At 40.6% G+C, this 22,805-nt stretch overlaps 1 protein-coding gene across 1 annotated transcript; it reads right to left on the reverse strand.

Moving 5' to 3' along the window:
- Positions 1 to 3,271: 3,271 nt before the first annotated feature.
- LOC127022718 (solute carrier family 2, facilitated glucose transporter member 11-like) lies at positions 3,272 to 13,866 on the reverse strand. The gene is made up of 12 exons (XM_050906438.1): positions 13,843 to 13,866; positions 11,611 to 11,709; positions 10,892 to 11,052; positions 10,146 to 10,270; positions 8,490 to 8,619; positions 8,196 to 8,344; positions 7,396 to 7,583; positions 6,214 to 6,324; positions 6,036 to 6,137; positions 4,854 to 4,929; positions 3,808 to 3,935; positions 3,272 to 3,478 (listed from the first exon to the last, which is right to left on the reverse strand). The coding sequence occupies exons 1-12, from the start codon at positions 13,864 to 13,866 to the stop codon at positions 3,272 to 3,274; spliced, it is 1,500 nt and encodes a 499-aa protein (XP_050762395.1).
- Between the last annotated feature and the right edge of the window lie 8,939 nt (positions 13,867 to 22,805).

Genomic DNA, 22,805 nt, shown 5'->3' on the forward strand with positions numbered 1-22,805 from the left:
CTTTTGCATTTATGTTGATTAGTCCTGTACTGCTTCTGTGCTCTTATTACTTACACTGTGCTGAGGCCCCCTTTATTAGATGTGCAGTTTCATAATTAGTGCTAACAAGTAGTTAGCAGATATCTTACAGATATCCTTTAGTCATAATTGTGATCAGGACAGTAAATCTCACAACATCAGGTCATTTAGTCATTTATCTTGCAATTTTACAGTCACGCGTTGGCACACATATGCAAAGTTGTGCTAAGCCTTCCTTAATAAAGGCCAGCTAGACCAGATCTATGTTTTTTGTGTCTAGCTGACAGCAGTTCACTGATCCAGTTTTTAAGTGTTTATATCTGCCTCAGTCAGTATTTGAGACATCACTTACCTATCAGCTGATGTCTCTGAAAGAAAATGTACATGTAGTGTTCCTGAAACTTCTGAACGACTGTCCTCTTTGTCTCTGTCACCTCCCATGTATATTTGAACCATACCTTTTTGCTGTTTCATCCCTTGACCAGACTGTTACTAGAATACAGCTCTTGCTCCACTGAGCACAGGCAAAGGTTGACCTGTGCTCCAAATAGCTGTTCCGCTTCGTTGTCACATTAATGTTCCATAGGGCATCCGCTCGCTTCCTGGTGAGGATCTTATGGGGAAGGCTTTCCTAATAACATCTAATGAATAACTGAGATCAGAGAAGTGGCTCACTAGAAAGTCACTCCAGCAATGCTACACGATGCCACTCTGCTTACATTTCCAAAGACTTCAGGTATCATTTTAATGGAATGAAGGATGCTTTCAGAATGACTGGTTAGGAAAAGAGAATTGTGTTTTGCAAAAAGTTGAGATTTCCTTTCCATATTGGCAGTTGTCTCCAAATGACTGGTAGTTTTTAATCATGTTATATGTATATGGAACGCTACAAAATTATTGAGCTTTTCTGACTTTAAGGATACTTCATGTTTCATAGATTATCTTTTAGTGAGAAGTCTTAAGTGTCACTCAATACTAAAGACAGGAATAATGAAAAACCCCAATCATGGAAGAGTATGGACACCAATAACTTTTTTTCTCGTCAGCTGTCCCTAAGGGAGATCCTGATGTTGGGAAAGAAATATTTGTGGAGGCCAGAAGTTCTATTACAAGGCAATCTGCCATTTTTATTACGTTTAACATTTCCAATTAAAAATAAGCAGCAGTTAAGATGAACAATTGAATTCATATTTTGAATAACCTTATCTGAGTTCAAGTAAATATGCCAGTCAAAGCAATATCAGAGATAAAAACACTTATTTTATTGTGCAAGTCTAGAGTTTCGATTTAATTTGTATAGTGTGCTCCACTGTGAGCCTTAGCTTTGTTCATGTCCTTCCTAATAGTATTGCTTTGTTACTAGGAATGTGTGAGCTTCTCATTAATAGAGGGAAACATGCAGAATATTAGACACTTTCTAAAGAAAAGTCCCATGAGTTTGCACATTTCAAAAAAAGTTTCTGGTGAAATTAATCCCTGTGGTACTTTACAACATCACGCTATCCTGTAAGGCTCACAAACTGTTTTTAGCTTTAACTATGTGTAGCACAAAGAAGAATTAGGAACTCGGTATCAGATTGCCTTGAAGATCATTCACCGTTTGAAAGCCTGCAGTATGTGAACTCAAGCACAGATGTTGATTATACATCAGTGTAGAAAATTATATTGCATCCATTCCTACAACAGAGATCATTGGGAATGGTATATCAGACTAAATCCGGAAGTTAGAAAACTTGCATATGATATGTTTTAACGTATTCTCTCACTTTGTTTCCTTATCTTAGTGCACACTACATGCTTGTAAAAATTGGCAAAACTCCTATGAGAGACTGTAAATTAAACCATAAATTGTTGTTGGAAATGCTTAAGTGAATGCCTTAGAAGTTCCTTATGTTAGAATTACATTTCCCACTTTTACTGTAAATCTTATCGAGCTGTATGAGTCTGACAAAATATTCAAGGCATAAAATACTTACAGTTATCTCTACAGCTGTCTATCAGCATCTACACTTGCAGTGAACAATAAATGAAGAGTTTGTACTGATTGCACATCCCTGAAATATGAGTGTATGTGATCACTTCTTAGTAATGATAGAGAAATACACCCTAGGCAGGAGCCCTGCATGTATCCAAGAGCTGGAGGACATGACTGAGCTTTTGCTAGCAGTCTGCTGTACATACAGCAAGGTACTGTACAGATGTCTTTAAGAGAAACTGTAAAGCAACAGGTATTCTGTTACAGCCAGGAGTTCTTGTCTGGGGTGGTTCTTCTGGGGTAAATTGGGTCCAGGTAGCCGAAAGTCACACAAAGGAAAGCAGCAGCTAAATTGCTATGGGATTCACAGCCTATGAGATATCCATGGGAACTCTGATCCTGGAAGAGAAGCTACAGACTTGAGATGACGATGGTGATAGGCAAGATAGCACAGAGTATCTAAAATGACTCTAGATGCTTGTGTTTTATGGAGACTGGATTCCACCCATGAGTCCTTTAGCTGTATTGCCACTGAAAGGCACTGTTCCTTGAGAAGAGTCGTATAGGATCTTTCCCCCATACTTCTTCATGAACAAGTCTGAGTTTAGAATCAAATGGCTGATTTTTTTTAGCAAAAAAATAAATTTAAGTCGAAGCAAGTATGGCTGCTGACATGGAAAACTTCAATCCAGAAGGGTTGAAGTCTGTCAAACTAGATACAACACAAGGACAACACGGCATTATGCATGGGAACCTGGCAAGGTTTGATTATTCAGTTGAGTCTAGAGAAACAAAGAATTACTCTCCTATTCCACTAAATTTTTTCTTTAATCTGTTATGAATTGAACCCTAGCCAGAGGTAGCAAGCCAAGAACTTCACTATTCCCATTTCAGGGTTGTAAAAACACACTCAGAAATCATAGAGAGAGAGCAGATCACAGGTCTTCCCTTTCTCTGTGGTCAGCAGAGTGTTTATAAATTCTACATGTAGTTTCAGTGTGTATTAGTTGCTCCGTTAAGAAGAGATTTACACATCAGCAAGTTAAGCCAAAATGCTTATGATTCACATGAGTCTATCCTGTTAATATCAGCCATCATCCCTTTTCTAAGCTGCCCAGAGTGGAGTGCTTGAGAAAGGTGCTGATTTGGCAAAATGGGAACCTTGTAAGTGACAGATATGAAAGCTGACAGTCCATTTGGACTGACTTGCTAGTCAGAAAACGACAAATGTCTTTTTTTCCTTCCTTTTAAGAAAGCCTGACTCTCCCTAACGGCCGGTCAAAGCCTGGTGCAGAAGGTATAATCCTCTGTGACATGATTTGGAGTTGTTGGAATACACTTCTTTTTAAAGTTTAGCTTATTGAATTCTTCTGTGATTTCCACGATTGATTTCCCTTTGGTTTCTGGAAGGAACAGGTGGATAATTATCCCTGAAGTGAAAAGTACCCCCATAAAGATGAGGAAGCAGAAGTGCTTGAGTCTTTCCTGCAGGGAAGAGCAAAGTGAGAAAGAGAGCAAGATGAGCATATCTTTTCTTTTGTCACTTTCTTGGCACAGTTTTTGTATTTGGGTCCCAAAGTACTTTGAATTTGATAAGGAGTTCTTTGCATTTTGACCTTTGACAAATATTTCAGTCTGACTAAGTATCTTTGGCAAATCAAGGCCCTTCAGTGCCAAAAGTGGACTGGGGAGATCAGGTGCCAAGGCCACTCTAGGCTGACATGGCATTGTCATCTCCTGCTGCTCTTATTCTTGCTCCCATGGCCAACTCGAGCTTAGTGCCCCTGGGGAGCGTCCCAGGGAAAATCACTCACCACAATGAACGGGAAGGTTGTTCCAATCACAAAGACGCCCAGCCAGTTGAGAACTGCGCTGATCACAAAGGCAGGTGGTCTGCATGAGAGCTTGAAAATTTCAACCCTAATGGAAACTGTGGCACCAGCTAAAAGGAAAGAAGAATAAGAATTATTACTTATTGATGTGTTTGGTTTGAACATTTTGAGCATTACTGTTACACAGTCAGCAAATAGATGCTACTATCATGGACTGACATTCTAAAGACTTGAGTATGTCACTGTTTTTAGAAAAGAAAATGTTTGTGGCATCTTGTAAACTGCTAGACATCAGCTTATTAAAATGGTAAATTACTCAAATAAATTTATTGGGGAGATTCAAGAATTAAGTAGTTAACACTTGAGAAAGTCTGACAACTCATGAAAGAAGCTGTGTAAGGATGGAGTAACAATTATTATTACTAACAAGAATTCCCAGCATGATACTGCTAGATCACCAATGAGTGATCTTCCCAGATTTGCTTTCTGGGCATTTCAGTTATGTTTCAAAGTCACGGGACTTTGACAGCCTAGAGTTAGGAAAATAATTCAGTCCTGCCATATGGGAAGGCATATATGAACAGGCTTTAAAAAAAAATTTAAAGAGGAGCAAGTAGTATATGCTAGGAAAAGAATTACTCCAAAGTAGGTCTTCTGCGCTGCTATGTGGGCTAAGATGTAACATTATACAACACTGAATTTAAAAGAACTCTTGCTTTTCTTTTTCTTTCTTTTTTCTTAGTATTTAAAAAAAAATCTTTTACCCATCTGCTTTTGCTCTATTTTTGCTGTATTTTTCCAGTGAGTACTTTTTGCTCTCTTCCTTTCCTCTCATTAGCAAAACCCAAACCTGATGGCATTGAAGTTTCTGGCCAATGATTGGACCCACAATGTTTAAATGACTACAAGGTTAGGTTAAATTAATTTATTTATGCTAAATGTTATGCAATATTATGCACTATTTTCCTAGCCATATTAATAAACTCAAATGACTCGATTCCTTTATTTCTTTTGAATGAAGTACTCACCTGGCCCAACTCCAAAGACAACTACAAACAAGATAATCAGACAAAGGCTGCAGTATGGCATCCAGAAATACCAGTCCTGGGAAAAGAAACATAACAAACTTCTGGGTGAACTCTGTTGATAACCGTAGGTGAGAAATGCTGCTTGTTTCCCAACACTATCACCTCAAGAAAAAAATATACAGTGTAGGGGAACTGGCAGAGAAATGCGAGTGCTTTTTCCTGTTGATGGAGCAGTGAGGTTTTTGTCAGGTGAGCAGAAAAGCAGGTTTGCTAGTGCAGAGCAGCTGTCAAGCTTGGAAGCCTTCAATTAAAGGAAGTCTGAATAGTATTTTTCCACCCTGTCCTCCTTTCTTCTTGACCCCACAGTGCTTCCCCCAACCCTTAGATAAATGGGAAGGCCAAATCGTATCTTTCTTCACTTTTGTTAAGTGATAGGTTCAATAACTGGTACTGAAAAGACACTTTCCTAGATGTTAGTCAAGAAGATACAAGACTCGATGCTTTAGGAAGAAAGATTTCTCCCTGCTATGTTTGAGATCCTTCATGAATGAAACAAAGAAGGAAGTCTGCTGCCACCTTGCTTCAAGGCTAATTTTACAGTAGTGTCTATAGAGTAGCTCTTGGATGAATACTGGTAACCCAGGAGACTTGCTTCTGAAGAAGCTACAGCAATGACACAGTTTTATAGAGGTGAACTGGTCTCCAGTCTGTGAACAGATATGTGCATTCCCAGTATCTTCTGCAGCAAAGTTAAATTTCAAATTAACTGATGCAAAGAGTCTGGGGTTTTGTTGTTACTTGTTAAAAACTGCATGAATAGAAAGGGCCATTTTCCTAGGACTGTCTTTTGATCTATGCTGGCTAGTGTTTGGTGCTTGCAGTCTCATGAAATCAGGAATCAGTGCTAGTCTCCCAGTGTTTTTGTGCTCCTTGCTAGGCTCATGGGATCATGTTGAAAGGAAGGCAGGAGTACAAGAGAGTACTTGCTGAGAGAGGGCTTAATCCCATGTATAGACAAGCTTGATCTTTAGGATATCCCCCTCCCAGAGGGGAACCTGTTAACACAGAAATGTTTGGCACTTCTAAGCCTCACTTTCCTTTCTCAGCAGCATGGTCCTGCCTGTGAGCGGAGGTTATCAACAGAATAGATAGAGAAATCTGCCGTGAGAAGAGTTTCCCTACCTGTAGGGAGAGAGTCACAGTGATACCAGCTAGCAGTGAACCCATGATCCAATAGCCTCCTCTTAGGAGCACTTTCCTGCCCAGTCGCTCAATGATGGAGCTCTGAAGGACAGAAATCACACTGGTATCAGTGCCAGAAGATCAAACTGTGACCCATTCCGGTAGTAACGTGACTTACACAGACTACAGTAGCTACGAGTTCGGAGAGTCCAACAGAAAGGGTCATGTAGGAGATCATTCTTTCATCAAAGCCAGCTGCCTGGAGGACTTCAAAAGTATAAAAATAAATCTGGAAAAAAACCCCATAAAACAGTAAGAGAAGAAACTAACTGATTTCTTACCCATACCTGTGTGACACTGCCCTGGATAGTGCCTCCACTCAGCTTTGGAGTGAGCTAGAATTCTGCACTCTTTTTGGTAGTATTCACTTTGTTGGCAGACAAAAACATTGTAAAATGTAATTAATTAATTAATTAATTAGATAAAAGATAAAATGCTGGGATAAAAGGACCTCCAGTTGCTGCAATGTAATTAGGTTTGCGGAGTCCTGATATAGGCGCTTTCAGAAACAGGCAGGTGTATCATCACTTCTGGAGCCCATCCAAAAACATCATTGTAGGATATACTCTTCTTTCTCAAGAAAGAGGAGCATGGGTTATGGAGTCGTGAGGAGGTAAAACAAGCATTTTTCTTTTCAAGTATCTCTGCTACTATTTGGAGATATGCTGAGATGATAAAGATGCCAGTTTAAGCTGTGTTAGACTCAGCTGTGTATTTCCTTTACAGATGTTGCTGCATCGTGATGTTAGAGGTAAAAAGATCATGCAGGCAATTGCAAAGCTGTGGCTTCAAAATGATCCCAGAAAAGTGCTGCTTGAGGAAGAGGCGGAGAACTGCAGAAGCTGCCAGAACAGTAAGCATGCTCATTGATTAGCTTTAAAGGTAGAGTGAGCATACTGCCATCCCAGCCTCTTAGGATGCTAAGAGCCAGGGGCTAAATGGCAGCAGTTGCAGAGAGCAGTAACGTAAAACTGCATTGCGGATTTTGCCAATATAGGGTGGGCTCATTTGTAAGAGTGGATTCTGGGGCCTTGTAACAGCTTCCAAAAATGGCTGTTATATAAGGCTAACTATCGAGGAAGGTAACTCCAGCAAGGACCAAAAGCTGGGCAAAGGGATGTCACATGAAGAGCCTGGCCAAGCTTTTGCAGACTGCTGCTGCTCCTGTAGAAGGGCTGGCAGACAGCAAGTTGTGGCCTGAGAAGCCTGAGAAAAATGGAAGGAGCTCCTGGGAGCCATGATGTCTCCTTTAAGGTTGTCAATAAGTGTTTTGAGACTTTAAGGGGGAAATACACTCAACTGCATTGATGCCACATAGCTGAACTGTGGCGGTCAGAATAACTATCATGTACAGCTGCCAACGGAAAGCTGGTTCTTTCATTAGCTCCAGGACACTCAAGATCTTGGTGCTTTTCATTGTTGCCTTCTCTTTCATGATGTCATCAATCTCTGCTTGGTGATGGCCTTCACCCCAAAGCTGCCTTATGGCTGTGGAGGAGAAGGAGAGCGAGACCTGCCATGTTAATTCGTCTCTGTTGTTTGTTGCCTAAGGAGTTTTTTGAGTAGGTGATGCAAGTGTCTGGCAGCACAGCATGCATGGGCTGTGGCTGTGGTGTGAGGCAGAGATATCCTATAATGTGTTCCAGAGCCCTGGTCCCCTCCTGCACAGAGGGACCTGTTCTGACAGAGGGGCCTAGTGAGGTGCTCAATGACTCCCTCCCTGCCCATGGGTTCACTTTTCTCCCTCCTTCTCTCAGGGTATGAGCAGGGTAAACAGCCAAAAACCAGAGCTGAGGGGTGCCCTGTGGAGCCCTGCAGTGCAAACCGCCATTTATCATTTATCATCTATCACCAGACTGACCGCTTAGGTGGTGTCAGCTGAATGTGAAAGGTTTTGTAATACAGAACTGTAGAGAGAAGTAGTTTCATGTTCTATGTGGGGACTACAACAAAAATATACTTAGTAGGTATTCACAGAGTCATCTTAGAAATGAGCAAGGAGAAACTTTGTCCTGTTTATTTTTTTCCATATGGGCAGAGCAAACATCACAAACCAATTGAAAGCCAAGTGAGGAACAGGAACCTGGCGCCCTTGGTTACCTTTTTTGCAGCCTTCCTGGTCTCCTTTATGCATGAGAAGATATGGTGGGGACTCAGGGAAGAAGGGCAGAGTGACCAGCTGGACCAGTGCTGGAAGTCCACAGGAGGCCATCAGCATGGGCCACAGGGACTGGCTGCCCAGCAGCTCCCTGGCGGGGACAAAACGTGTGTGTAGAATAAAAGTTCATCGCGTTGGTTTTGAGGAGAAAAAGGAAAGGATGGAAAAGCAGAGGAAGAAGCAAAAGGTAGAGGGGATCCAGAAATGAATTGGGTGGGAAATCAATTGTATTATACCTTTGTCCTGAAATTTGCCCTACGGCTTTTCCCAGTGACCAAAAGAAAGAGGAAGTAGAGTTTGCAAATCCACGTAGCTTCCTAGGGGAAATTTCCCCAACATATTGGTGATGTAGAGGAACACAAAGACCTTGAGGTGAGGAGAGAATTATGGGAGAGAAGAAGGAAGACATTCATAACCATTGGAAATAAAATTGCATGTAAATAATTAAGCATTACGGAATATAGCTGCCTCACGCGCAAATTTTTTTCTCATACCTCAACCCACGTATGAGATTTTTCAGTACTAGATTTTCTAACCCTTTCTACAAAAGTATTTGGTTCCTGTCCTTTTGGCACAGTGCAGTTTCCTGATCTTAAGAAATGTACAGTTTTCCCATTGGGGTGTAGGTGTAGCCTCATCACAGTATCTCTTGTCAGCCTTAGCATATTTTAAAGGACACAGAGTATGCAAGTGCTGAATAACTAAACACCCTGTAGTAATATTTAATTTGCTTGTAGTTAACCCACATAATCTCAATCTTTTCTGCACGATGCTATAGAATAGCTGTATGGTAGATCCATAGCAGATAAAAATATACAGTGCTATATTCAATGTTGATTTGTACATGATTTGGGGGGAGACAGAAGTATTTCTTTTCCACTGTCCAGCAATGATTTTGATGATTTCAGGCAGAGTTGATGTTTCCAGCTATTAGTGAAGTACTTAATAACTCAGATATTCTGAAAACTAGTCTGGGAACAAGAGCTTTTTCCTGATACGGTGGTCACAGCCCCTTTTATCTGTTTTGAAAGCAACATGTTCTTCTCCTGGCTTTACGTGATGGCAAAGCAACGGAGATATGCAATCTCTTTAACAAAAATTAGGTCTTTGCATGAGGCATGATACAGGTTCTAGATCATAGCAGGGTGAGTGCATGGGTAGTTCTCAAAATACAACTGTTGTTCTTCAATACAACTGTATGTCAGAGAAACAATGTACAAAATCTGGTTATTTGAAAAATAGACATTAATTTCTAATGAAGTAAGTTAAAATAGGCATCCCTGTGAATATCCAAACTGAATGGAAAAGCAACTTTTTGTGTAGGAGACAAATACAAGGCATACTGATACCAGCACAGGATGTTTTTGCTGCATGTGGTCTACCTGCCAGGAGTGATTTTGCTTGATTATGCCCAGCAATTTGTACTAACCTCAAGGTCTTGCTGCTTTGAAACAGGTTGAATACCCTTGTAGAACATACCTGAAATATGTTTAGAGTCAAAATTAAATGCCCATGGCCTTGAACAGCCTGGTTCTCTGGAGCCTTATGAGAATACTAGCTTTAAACCATATACCATATAAATTCCAGTACTGTTAACCAAAATTAAGATAATATTATACATATTTTTCCATCAGGAAAAAAACTTGTTTCCTATTGTATCAAAACATTCCTGATAGCTCTGAATATTTATGCACTTGGGAAAGCTGAATTTCGTTTGGTATCAGTGAAATTAGTAGTAAATATGCTCTTTATCGCTGGGTGTTACAGAAGATCTTCTAACAAGGGATCACTGACTTTAATATTTTATTTTCTTAGTGGAGGTTTATTATTTACTTTGACTAAAGATGTAAAATTTTGGGAGAGCCTGCTGACCTGTGGGAGGAATCACTTACCTGCACTTATTCCACACATGAAACGTCCAATTAGAATCATCTCAAAGGACCGGGCTATTTTACTGCAGCCCATGATGGATGCTGCCACTATCATAAGCAGATTGTTGCACAGGAGACATTTCTTTCTGTAAGTGCAAAAAAGTAAAAAGAATTTTTGTAAATCAGAAGGGAAATGGCACTTAAGCTCCTGGCATGTAGGATGTCTTGGGTGAAATTGTCTTGCTAGTTTTGTGAAATTATACATATGTGGTCCAGGACAAAATAAGCCCTTCCACACTGTTGGCACTGAATACTGTGGACTCACAGTGTGCCTTGGCACATGGCTAGAACTGGGAACTTGGGAATGCTTCTGGGTTTTGTAGCGGAGAAAAGTCTTAAAGCTTTTCTGCACTTGAAAAACCATCATGAAACACATTGATGTAGCACTTAAGAGCATCGCAATGCTGCTGTATTTTGAGTAGCACCTCCAAGAAATCCATTCTGTCTTCATCTGGGGGGCTACCTTTCCTTCTTGCTGAGAATAACCCAACCTGAGTAACTGTGTCTGGTGTGACAGGCTCACAGCACAGTTGATTAGCCTGTGCCACAGGACAAGTGCAAGAAGCAGCAAAATACGTTGATACCACTGCTAAGCTGGCTGTATTACAGCCATGACTAAGCCTAGAAATCTGTCTCACATTTAAAACCTCAACTGTCATTTCCTTAAGCTAAGATTCAATTGACAAATTGTCTTTAAACGTACATACTTGCCATACTTGACAGTCAGGTATCTACTTCCTGAAGAACCCAAGAGACCTCCTATACCAAAGATGGACACAGTGATAGACCATAGGAACAAGAGATTATCCTGATGGATGGGGTAGCCATATCGCTCCAGCCAAGTTTCATTAATGAAAGCCTTAACATGCTGAGACAGAAAAAAGAATTTTCATTAACAGTAACTGTGACCCAGTGCATGTATTTTATTATATTTAGAACATAATTTTTTTGCTTCAGCTAAAGTCACTATTTCATATAGACTCTAAAAGTGTGCATTAGCTAACAGACATAGCGTAATAGAGTATGATGTGTTCATTTTGCCATTAAAAGGAGTTCATTCTTTGATTTTTTGTCCTTGAAATCTGAGGAACTGAGGCACAGACTTGTAGTGAAGAGTAGTGTCAAATGAGACCACTGAAGTAGGCACATGTGCTGTAGGTTTATAGGGGAGACAGATGCCACCCCAGTCAGCGTGCGTCTTCTGAGGAACAGTTCTATAAACAACAACTTGCAGGTCTCTCTCTTTTCTTCTGTTTTCAACACTTTGACATGTTCTGCTTTATATGATAGCATAGTAATGGGAAAGAATCGTGAGAGGAAAATACTGTGATTAAACCCTCGCTGACTGCCAGAAAGGAGCATCCTCAAGCAGGAATGTAGACTCAGTGCCACCATTAACCAGTGTGCCATGTGCGTCTTTGCCTACCTGAGACATGTAGGTGATGGTAGAAATTTGAAAGCCAATTTGGAATGTTCCACCAATCCCCAGGACAGTGATCATTTGAAACAGCCCCCGGTACTGTGCCTACAGAGGTAGAAAAAAATCTTCTTAAGGTTATAGCCACATCAGGCTGTTCAAGGTCTCATTTGTTCAAGGGATTTGCAGATAGGTATGTTCCCTCTGCTTGCCCTGGTGTACATCCTCCTGTGATTTCCCTACATCCAACTCAAGGAAATGCAGCCCTTATCTATGGAAACCACTACTTTTCCCTCCCCTCCTTGATAACTAGTTGTCGTGGTTTAACCCCAATCAGCAACTAAGCACCACACCGCTGCTCCCCCCTCCCCACTCCCAGTGGGATGGGGAGGAGGATCAGGAAAAAAACGGTAAAACCCGTGGGCTGAGATAAGAGCAGTTTAATAACTAAAGTAAAATAAAATATAATACTAACTAATAATAATAAAAATATAATAATAATAATAGTAATGAAAAGGAATATAACAAAAAAAGAGAGAAATAAAACCCAACAAAAGAGAAGTGATGCACAATGCAATTGCTCACCACCCGCTGACTGATGCCTGAGCAGCAATCTGCCTCTCCCAGCCAACTCCCCCCATTTTATATACTGAGCATGACGTTCTATGGTATGGAATACCCCTTTGGCTAGTTTGGGTCAGCTGTCCTGGCTATGCTCCCTCCCAGCTTCTTGTGCACCTGCTTGCTGGCAGAGCATGGGAAACTGAAAAATCCTTGGCTTAAGATAAGCGCTACTTAGCAACAACTAAAACATCAGCGTGTTATCAACAGTATTCTCACACTAAATCCAAAACACAGCACTGTACCAGCTACTAAGAAGAAAATTAACTCTATCCCAGCTGAAAGCAGGACATTAGTCAACAGAGTAGTGAGCTGAAGGTCATTCCACACTCCAGGGCTAATACATGCGAGAGTGGTTTTGAGGAGGGAGGTCTTACTTTCCTCTCTGCTATCTGGACAGTGACCAGGCTATCTGCAGCTCAGACCTGTGCTCACAATAGTGACCAGGCGCTCTGTACCCAGACCTTTCCTATCTTACCTGAGAAAGCAGCTGCTCTGCTAGCTACCCTTCAGGCCCTTGAATAGTGGGCAGTGATCCCTCAACTCAAGTTTTGTGGCAAACCCTCCTGAAATTGCCCACAGCAGCTAAAAATTAAAAAAAGAAGTCTGAAAGGGGCAAAAAAAGAGAGTGATGTTGCTTGTAGTGTGTTTTTCCACTCAGGTTTCTGTCAGTGTGGCAGCCCTTGGAAATCCATGGTTTTTTACCTAGATGGAGAGGAGGGAACAGCAAGAAAAAATCTTGTGACAGAATTTCCCTTCTGCACTGGTTCTGCTCAAGCTGTGCTGTAGGAGGAAAGTGTCTTTTCTAGCTCTTATTACCATCATCAGTTCTGAACTCTTGCCCCTCCTGCCTGTCTCAAGCAGCATGGTCATCCTAATCTCTTGTGAGCTTTGAGAACAGGCATCCCACTTTTTGATTTTTTTCTAGTTGGTTACAGATCCGAAAATACACAGCCAGCACGGTACTTAGGTTTACACTACAGCAGCCTTTGCAGCAGGACATAGTGAATATGCCATGAATGAATGAAAAATTGCCAGCCTTTCAGAGGTGCCCTGCTATATTCCTCTTTCCTGGATGAGAGGTTAAGTGTGTCCAGCAGGAGCTGGGAGCTCTTTCTCAAAGAGATGTTGTCCTAATTGGAGGCGCCTCATTGATGTGTGTGGGTTCAAGACTCAGCCATAGCCAGGACATAAATGCTGCAGGCTCCCACAAACATCCCTGTCAACATGCCACAGCTGCCAACTTCCAGTCCTGTTCCTTGCCTTTCAAAACCTCTGCCTGCCATCTCTTGCACTAAATAATTAGTGATATATTTAACAAAACTCTTTTTTCAGCAGGTAAGCAAAGCAAATTGTGTTTGAGGGTAAGCAAATATTTTCCAGTAAATGGAAACATTTGAGAAACATTAACTTATTGATAAAAATATGACAAAGATGAATGGCAGAGCATATGAAGTGCAAACATCTGTAATATCTCAAAATGGTGGGTAGAACCATTTCTAAGATGCTTTTCATGAATAGGAGCCTTGTTCTTTTTACTGAGATACTGATTTTGTTTTCTTTGAAACACTAGTAGCGTCCAAAATTGTCACAGATGTAAATACCCCACCAAGTACTTACCAGGTCTGATAGGAAGCCGGTCATCTCTGGCTAGGGGCTGGTTGTCCGGTGTGTGATGTGTCTTTGTCATCACAGGCTTCTGTGTCTCTGTCTCCTGCCTGCTGGTATGGCAGTGGGCATTTGGCTTCGGGGACCAGAGTTAAATTTTCACTCTTTCGTCTTCACTCACTTATGTTTACTTCGACTGGCCAAAGTTAACACTGCCAGATTAAATATTTCAGGAAATAATTGCACCTAGTCCAGTCCGCAGGGGGAAGGTTTCAAAGCAGAGGAAGTTTGCACCTGGGGGGTAGTGAGGGCTTTGGAAAGGGAAAGAAGAACAGTTTGGGCAAAAAAATCTAAACAGTTTTCCAGGAACGATAAAATACTTTACTGCTGTGATACAGACCGACGAGTATATCTGCCATAATCTGTACAAAGCAAAAAGCAGCTGGTACAAGGTTTAGGTACTGTTATTTATTATTAAGTAAAGTATGTGGTGTTCTGTTTCAGATTCATTAGTATAATAAGTATTGTTTATTAGATGAAAAATAGGCAAATTTCAAAGCCTAATTCTGCTGTTCTGGCTTTATGTATCATTTAAACTGTACTGAGGAAGGGTATTTCTTGTCTGGTGTTTATGGGGATGTTTGTTGGCCAGGTGTGGTGAAAAGGCAGTAAGAGATATTGTGCCCTGCAGAGGCTTTTGGAATAGAGCATCTGGTCCTGAAGGCTGCGCTTGAAACAGCCAGTAACTAAGACCCAGTTACTCGTGAGAGTAATCAAAGAAGGTAAATGTTCCCTAATGAGTTAGGATGGGACAACTGGGATCTTAATCCCTCAGGTTTCAGCTTTGACACAGAACAACTCCAAAATCAGTGTTGCAGCCATTGAAAAGTCACCTTTGGTTCCCAGAGGCTCCTCTCTTGTGAGGTGAAGCTCAAACTGTGGCTTCTGCTGGAAGAAGCCACTTGGAAGAAAGAGGTTTGTCTGGGGCTTCCGTGTGTGGTTGATGCCCTGTGCTGTTCCTGCTTTCAAAGTCTTCTGCTTGCTCTTACTCATGCCAGGGGACTTTCCCCACCCCCAAGGCTTGGGGTGGGGGCAGATGGGGCAATGGGCTTGTACTGAAGCCCTCAGTAAATGCCCAAGCTCACCCTCGGGACTTGTACTTTCAGTTCATAAAAGAGAGAATGCAATTATTTACAGAGGGGTTTACTGCAAATACTGTGAGTCTAAAGAAATGAGAAAAAATACATGTTAATAATAAAACCTTGGTTACTTGTGTAATTCCAACTATTGCCTATATAACTGCATAGCAAATGCTGTTTATTCTGGCTTGCAATAGCATTTAGAATGATTTGGCATTTTTGTAAGTATTTTCTCTTGAACACCAACAATTGTAACATTTTGATTGTACAAAAATGCAAGTTGCATAGTTGTTGACTATTTCTTGTTTCAAAATGTTAATGTTTCCTTTTTATTACATAATTTTTCTCAAATTGTATCAAAGTATGGGGGCATTATATCATAAGGATTCCTACACTCCTTGAAAATAATTACTGAGGATCTCAAAGAGCAGCAAATTCCACCAGCTCACCATGAAATTTCTTGTACATTTTTGGAGATTTCTTGTGATTCTGAGCTGCACATGACTGTATAGCATGGTTCTGTTTCACCTTATCAGTAATTTTAGGAGGATTTTATCCTAGGAGTTTACCTCTTCTTTTTGTCAAGTCAATGGAATTGACCATTTCTGTTAAAAATGTCACCTATATTCTAGAAAAAGCTCTGTTACACTATGGAAGCTGTGCATGGTTTCATTTTTAAGGAATTATTACAGAGTTAAGAAGATCTGTTAATTTGTTCTATATAGAGCTGTAAGAAATGCTTGCTGTGAAATGGACAAACACATGAAACTCACTTTCACGAGGTGTGTCATAAATTTGTCTAAAGAGCTCAAAGCTGGTCTTGGTTCTAAGCCAGCTTGATCTACGCTATATTGCACATTGTGGATGACTGAAGCCATCTGCAGTTTAATTTCACAGAGAGGAACTCAGTGGTTTCTTCTAGGTTTGATTTGAGACTTTGGATTTGTTATAATCCAAAACTCCAAATTAAATTCTGAATAGCAAAATCACAGACACTGGAACTAAAGAAGACATTTAGGCACAAAACATTTCCTAAGTGAAATCTGTAAGTTTAGCATAGCACATATTTTATGTTATGATGACTTACTGATTATTGACTGCTCTCAGGTTTTTAAGGTGATATGAGAGTGACTTTCGTTCATGAAGATTCCACTTGTGTCTATGAAGGAATATTCATGTATTTTCCAACAATGGAAAACAAATAATCTGCCTTTGTTTTGTTTTGCAGTCTGCAAGCATCAAGGTCCTTTATGACCTTACTTAATACATGGTCCTGCTGACCAGCTAGAAGCTAGTGTAGGTGATATTTTCCTCAAGAGAAGTATTTCCTGTAAAGGAATGAGGTCTCTTCCTAAAATGTAAAGCACCAAAATCTTTGGTTATTTCCATAACCAAGTTCCCCTTTGTCTCTGGAAGAAGAGGTAGATGAAGATGCCTGAGCTTATGAGGATCCCAGTAAAGATAAGGAAGCAGAAAGAGACGAGGTTTTCCTGGAAATAAACCAGAGAAAGAGAATTTTTTTTTTTTCCTCCTTTTACACCACTTTGAACATGATGATAAAATGATGACAATGATGGCAAAGTTTCACTTTGTAGCTGTCTACATCCAGTTTGTTTTGTCACTGTGACATGAAACACGCCAGTCTAGGTGTAAAACAACAATGGGAATAAAATAGTTAAAAATTTCTTCTTACCTGAAGGGAGAGAGTAACTGTGAGGACAGACAGTGCCAAGGCCATGAAAGCATAGCCCTTGCACAGCAGTGTCTTCCTGCCAAACTGCTCAATGGTAAAGGTCTAGAAGGGCAGGAGAAGCACTCACTTCACTGTAAGCACAGCTAAAGCCTGAGTAACAAACTGATACAGTGCCCCTTACACATAGCTGAGTGGGAAGGAACACACAGAGACCAACCCCTAGTGATACATATGGAATAAGGCCTTCTTCAAACCCAGCTGTGCGCAGCACGTCAAAAGTGCAGAAATAGACCTAGAAAACACAACAGAAGAAAAAACTTGCATTGCAAACAATGGATTGCATGTGTCATATCAGGACTGGTAAGCAAGCAAATGGGGTACATTTCCACCAGTGACCTGTCCTTTTTGCTGATTGTTGAGAAAATACTTCTTTTTAAGAATGGGTTAGAAATAGAAAGTGTCTTTTTAAAAGCTTTTCACATGCTTTTAACAGAAAGAAACTGGTATCATTTTAGTTTCAGTCCTGGTCATCATCTAATGCATCAGCTGTGGTCCAGAAAACCAAGAGATACACCTATCATCATCATTTAGTGTTGGACTTACAGAAGTGAAAATAGAGGTGTTAATGATGGGTGAATTTCCTGAGGAAGATGAAGGAATTCACATGAAGCTTCTTCCTTTCTCTTTTCACTATTGGTACAGCTATTCCAGCCCCACTATGTCCAGGCAGGCCCAAGAAAAGAGACAAAAACATGGGATGAGAAGGCTCTAGCAGGCAGTAGCTCGAAGAGGCTGTGCTCTGCCTTCCAGCCAGTTTTATTAGCTCTCCTGACAACAACAACAGCAACAGCTACCGAAGCCATAATATTTACAGAACATAACCTCTTTTGGACAGATGCCAGCATAACCCTGACACACTAACGGTGATGCCACTGCTTGTGTTCAGTTCTGTTGGATGCCAGCTGCAGCCTCATAACAGCGATTTTGGCCCTGATGCATGGGTACTGAAATAAGTAAGGCTGGATGGCATCTAAATTTCCAACTTTGAAGGTGTCAGTCACAGCAATGACACTGAAGCAGTAGTGCAAAGATGAGAAAGGTAAAAGAAAAAAGCCTAGCTTACTTGTTTTATCTCTCCTTTTGAGTAAAAGATAGGCAGGGTGAGTAGTCAAAATAATTTGAGATGTTGCTTGCAGAAGTATGAGAAAGAGAGGCCTTGGCATGGGGTTAAAACAACACACAAACATTAATATTGGCGGGTTAATCATATACTGCCTGGTTTATCAGTAACTGCAAGAGATGCAGCAATACTAAGCATTTGGGAGAACAGGCCTCCTGAGGTTTGGCACATTGGATTTGTGCAGCCTGGGAGGATGAATGCTCAAGATGGAAAGGTTCCTTAAGCCATAAAATAGTGAAGGTGCCCAGCAAGACTACCTGTGAAGGATTGACTTTTTGCAGGAGACACTGGAGCTATATCAGAGTGAGCATGGCTGGACTTCGTAAGAGAGGGACAGAGGGATCCAAGGCTCATGCTTTTAAACCTGACATGGTGCTTTGTGACAGGGATGAACAGTCCCTCTGCAATGGTCCAGCTGTGCTTCTGCTGGTTCCTGCAAAAGGACCAGTAAAGACAAAAAGTGACACTGACCAAGATTATAACAGCAAATTCTCTCCTCTGTATGTGCAGAAAGGTTGGGACTCCTGAAAAGAAGATATGAAAAAGAGAAAAAGGAGAGTAAAATCAGAGAGAAGGAGCTGGCAAATGAAAGTGGAAGTTACCACAGCAGAATACACTGTTGATCTGGTACAGTGCCAATAGTGAACACTGATCCTAACATGTATTTTTCCATGTCTATTTAGTTAGCTACTCCATGGCTTTAATGTCTGTTCAGCGCAGTTCAGAAGTACTACCACTTGCAATCGCACCACATTGTGAAATCCGTACAAACTGGGAAAAGAACAGCATGGAAGGAGATAAATGCTGTATTTCTGTTCTGTTTGGTCTCATGCTTTTCTTATTTTCAAACAGGCGACTCAGGCATTAGAAATTCCCCTTTACAACATTGTTAGGGAAGCTGCAAGCTGTATAGAAGCACTGCCACAGAGGGGATGGGGGAAGAGGGCATGGTGGCAAAAAGAAGCATAAGATTTCATCCTGGATGCAGGCAGCACCTTGTTAGTCTTTTTGGAATCAATGAGGTGTGGGGGCACAGGAGCTGTTGTGGGCAGGTTAACATACACAAGCCAGTCTGTCCCCAGCGTTATTGCAGAATAAATGTCCATAATTCAAAACTTCTCTTCTTAAATAACATGATACATTTATATAGCACTTTGACAGCTCAGTGAAGCTCTCTCTTTTTCTGTTAGGTAGATAGATAGTGAATGCCAGTTTTCCAAATAAAGCGTGGTAAATGGATGGGCAAAAACATCCAAAGCCAAATCAGCAGCCAGTTGATGGCCAGGAGTAAATCTCATGACTGCTTGACTCCCACCCAGATACAACTTCTTTTATAGTGTCTGTAAGCTTAAACTGCAGAATTTTCTTATGGGCACCTAAGAGTTGTTTTAGTGGGTGGAGAGGGGAAGATACCCAACTGCATTAATGCCAGAGAATTGCAGAGTTATGATCACAATAATCAAAATGCACAGCTGCCAGTGCAGAGTTTGGTCTTCCATCACTTCCAGCACACTCAGGATTTTGATGTTTTCCATCGCCGCCTTTTGTTTTTGCAGATCGTCCACTTCTGCCTGGTGCTCTCCCTCACCCCACAGTTTCTTCACAGCTGTGCAGAACAAAGAGGAAAGCTTGATACAACTGTACTATTCATGCATCATAGTATTTGTACATGCAGATTTATTTAGATTGTTAATTAGTTATTCCTCTGAGGTTTCAGACATCGTGATATTAACAAGCATGGTATGAGAACACCAGTGACATGTTTATATCCTGTGTTCACAGTCTTGCAGAAAATAAGATCCTATCTCACAGTTGTTAGTATATAAACCTTAATTAACACTATACAGTTGTCAAAACATCAGTATAGTCTCTGATCTCTCTCTTTCCCTGTCTGATCACACGGCTCTTGCTACAGAACCTTGGAAGTGCCTTCCTTGAACCTGAACAGAGAAACTATGGTCACAATCACTGGCAGCTCTTTGCACTGATAATGTAGCATAGTGATTCATTAAAGGGCTTTGTGTTTGTATGCATGTGTGTTTTCATGTAGAATTACAAAGACATGCTGTATCTGGACAGATTTGTTGGAAAAAATTTGTAGTAAATTTATGAGGTAATTTATGCAGTTTGCTGACACGATGAGATAGCTCCCAGGAGGCTGTCTGCTATTTCAGTTAGGTTGTTGTGGTACCCAAATTACCTCATTTAAAATTACCTTACGTGATATCTTTTGAAAATTTTGACTGCCCATGTTAACATGTGTGAAGTGGAGAGCCTCATGTGTTTGTTACCTGGGCATGCCCACTCAAAGGCAGCTATAGTCTAGCTCTTACTCTTTTCTTCTGCAGAGAAGGTGTGGTGGAAAGAGCTGGGAATGGAAAGTAAGTCAATGGAAACAATTTGCAACTTATTTTGGGAAGCATCCTTTACATTTTGACCCCGCTACCAATGACTCCTGAAGATGCTGTATCTGCTTAAACTTTTCTTACCATGGCTGAGTAGTTGTTCATAGAGATTTGAAAGCCAATTCTGAGGGATCTACCAACTCACAACACAAAGAGCATTACAACCAACCACTGGTACTGAACCTGCAAGGAATAGTACAAGCTCATCACAAAAGAAACTGGTCACATCATAGTCCCTGCATTTCTAGGATATCATCTTGTTTGATGATGCTTAAATAATCTTAGCAGAAAATGCAAAGCATCAATGCAAAAAAATATTAGCCAGATAAAGGTTCTGGATTACCAGTTTTGTTACTCTTCTTTACATTAATTAATTAACCAATCCACAAAAATTTTATTTTCAAATGCTCAATTTCATATCACTATCAGGCTACTAGCTAGGAAAGCTTAATAGTATCACAGTTGTACATGAGAAGGTGTGGGAGCAGGTAAAAACAGCATGGAAATGCCTCACCATTTAAGTACTAGAAGACTTTTAAACTTGCTTTTTTTAAAAGCAGTTTCTCTACCCAGCTGGAACTTCCTTCAAAGTTTTCGTGATGATTTAGTCCACAAAGTTAATTCTGTGTCTTTTCATTTTTTATTTTAAATGTTCACTTGAATTTTTACAGTAACAAAATTAGAAGGATTATCCACTGTCCACCCTATTATTTTGAAAGTAGTTTGGTACATATGTATTGTATTTTCTTTAGGAATGGTAATTGCAACAGACAACCTCTCAATTCTTCTGAAAGCTTAATATTAACAGCTGATACTGCCAGCTGTAGTACTCACCACTTCTGAAAGGAGCTTTTCCATCCTATATCAAAAGGGTGGCTGATCCTAGGCAGACTGAACTCTGTTAAACTGAGGAAGTGTTTTCTGTCATGCCTTTTCTGCACCTTCTGCTTAACTAATCATCTGACTCTGAGACTGAGGTTAACGTTCACTTCATATGATTCCTGTCAACTGATGTTTTTTGCAGCAATTGGTCAGTGCTTAGAATGGATAGAGTAAATATTTCAGTCACTCAACAGGAGAGGCCCCTCTGAATGAGAACATTCTGTGGCATGAGTGCTCCCTATTTTGATATAGGGAGTGAAACCAGATCGAATATAAAATCTAACCCAGGTTTCAGTTGCTGGAACACACGCTGGCGCTTTAATATCGGAGCTGCTTCTGTGACTATTCCTTTAGAAGTAGCAAGCATATTATTTGAAAATTTTAAATAGAAAACTCCCTAAGACTCAACACTGATTCAGTGCTCCAGCACAATGATAATCAATATGAATGGTTAAACTGCAGAAAGATAGGACTTATGGTCCTACTAAACAGGAGGCATGGTGTAGCATTTGTAACTGTGACAGAAAATGGAAAAATAATTGATCATCCTATATGAAGGTAGAAGAGTTTGGGGAGGGAAGTGATTAAATGCTGCAGTGGTCAGCAGGATTAACAGCTCTTGAATAGCAGCAGTACATGGGTGCTGTGGAGCATAGCAGTGGTAAAGTGTAGTATTGTATGCTGATGTGCACTAGTGGAGTGCAATGTGTCCTAGGCCAGTACACAGCTAGCAGACATTGGCTATCACAGCTTCTGCTTTTTTTTTGGAGCAGTTAATTATTTATAAAATGGGCTGAATTTTCAAAGTGTCTACTCTCTCAGTACTTTCTCAAAGTGTCTTACTCCCTGTCTCACTCCAGGGCTCTGGGCCTCTAGCTCTCAGCACTGCCTGTATGTTTGTTAACCCTTGTGCCATCCATGAGGTACCCAGAATAAGGCTGAGAGTACTGCTTACACTACAAAAACTTGCTCCAGATTTTGCTACAACTGATATGCATGGAGGGTGCAGTCAGTTTGCTCCAGAGGATACAGGTGAGAGTTCTTCTGTACCAAATGTCCAGGGACTGGGGCTCATCCCTGACAGTCATTCTAGAGACAATCAGGACATACCGTTACTTGATGTCAGCTCAAGAAAATAGAACAAAATTGAGTTTTCTTTGTTATTCTACCTGGTATTTGTTCATGTGCAGTATTCATGATCAATACTAGGTCCTTTACAGTGTGATATCAGAAAGAGATGACAGGAAAATTGTTTGCAAGAACTATGTTTATGTTTTATCCTTTCCATCCTGCTCTTAATCCTGAGCACAGCTTTCTTTCTTACAAAGTAACAAACACAGAGACAAATCCTGCTTCTTTAAAATGATAGCAAAGGAGAAAGACTTGAAATAAAATTGATGTGTTATGTCTGAACATGTTTTCCATGTGCCAGTTTTGAGAAGTGTCTGTAGTTACTAATGTCTTCCTGCTACAGAGCTGTTCTAGGAAGGAGCCATTGTCTCTCACCATGAAAAGCAAAGATGACTATAAAATAGGACTACTTGGATTAATGACAAGCTATCTGTGGATGACTTTTTGGATTACATTTTATTGAGAAAAGTCCATGTTAAGGTTTAGCTTTCAGTTTGATTTTGAGACAGGGCTTTTTGTCAGTGGAAGTTGCTTATGGTGGCCTA

This window comes from Gymnogyps californianus, chromosome 16 (assembly GCF_018139145.2).
Source record: "Gymnogyps californianus isolate 813 chromosome 16, ASM1813914v2, whole genome shotgun sequence".
Classification (NCBI taxonomy): Eukaryota; Metazoa; Chordata; class Aves; order Accipitriformes; family Cathartidae; genus Gymnogyps; species Gymnogyps californianus.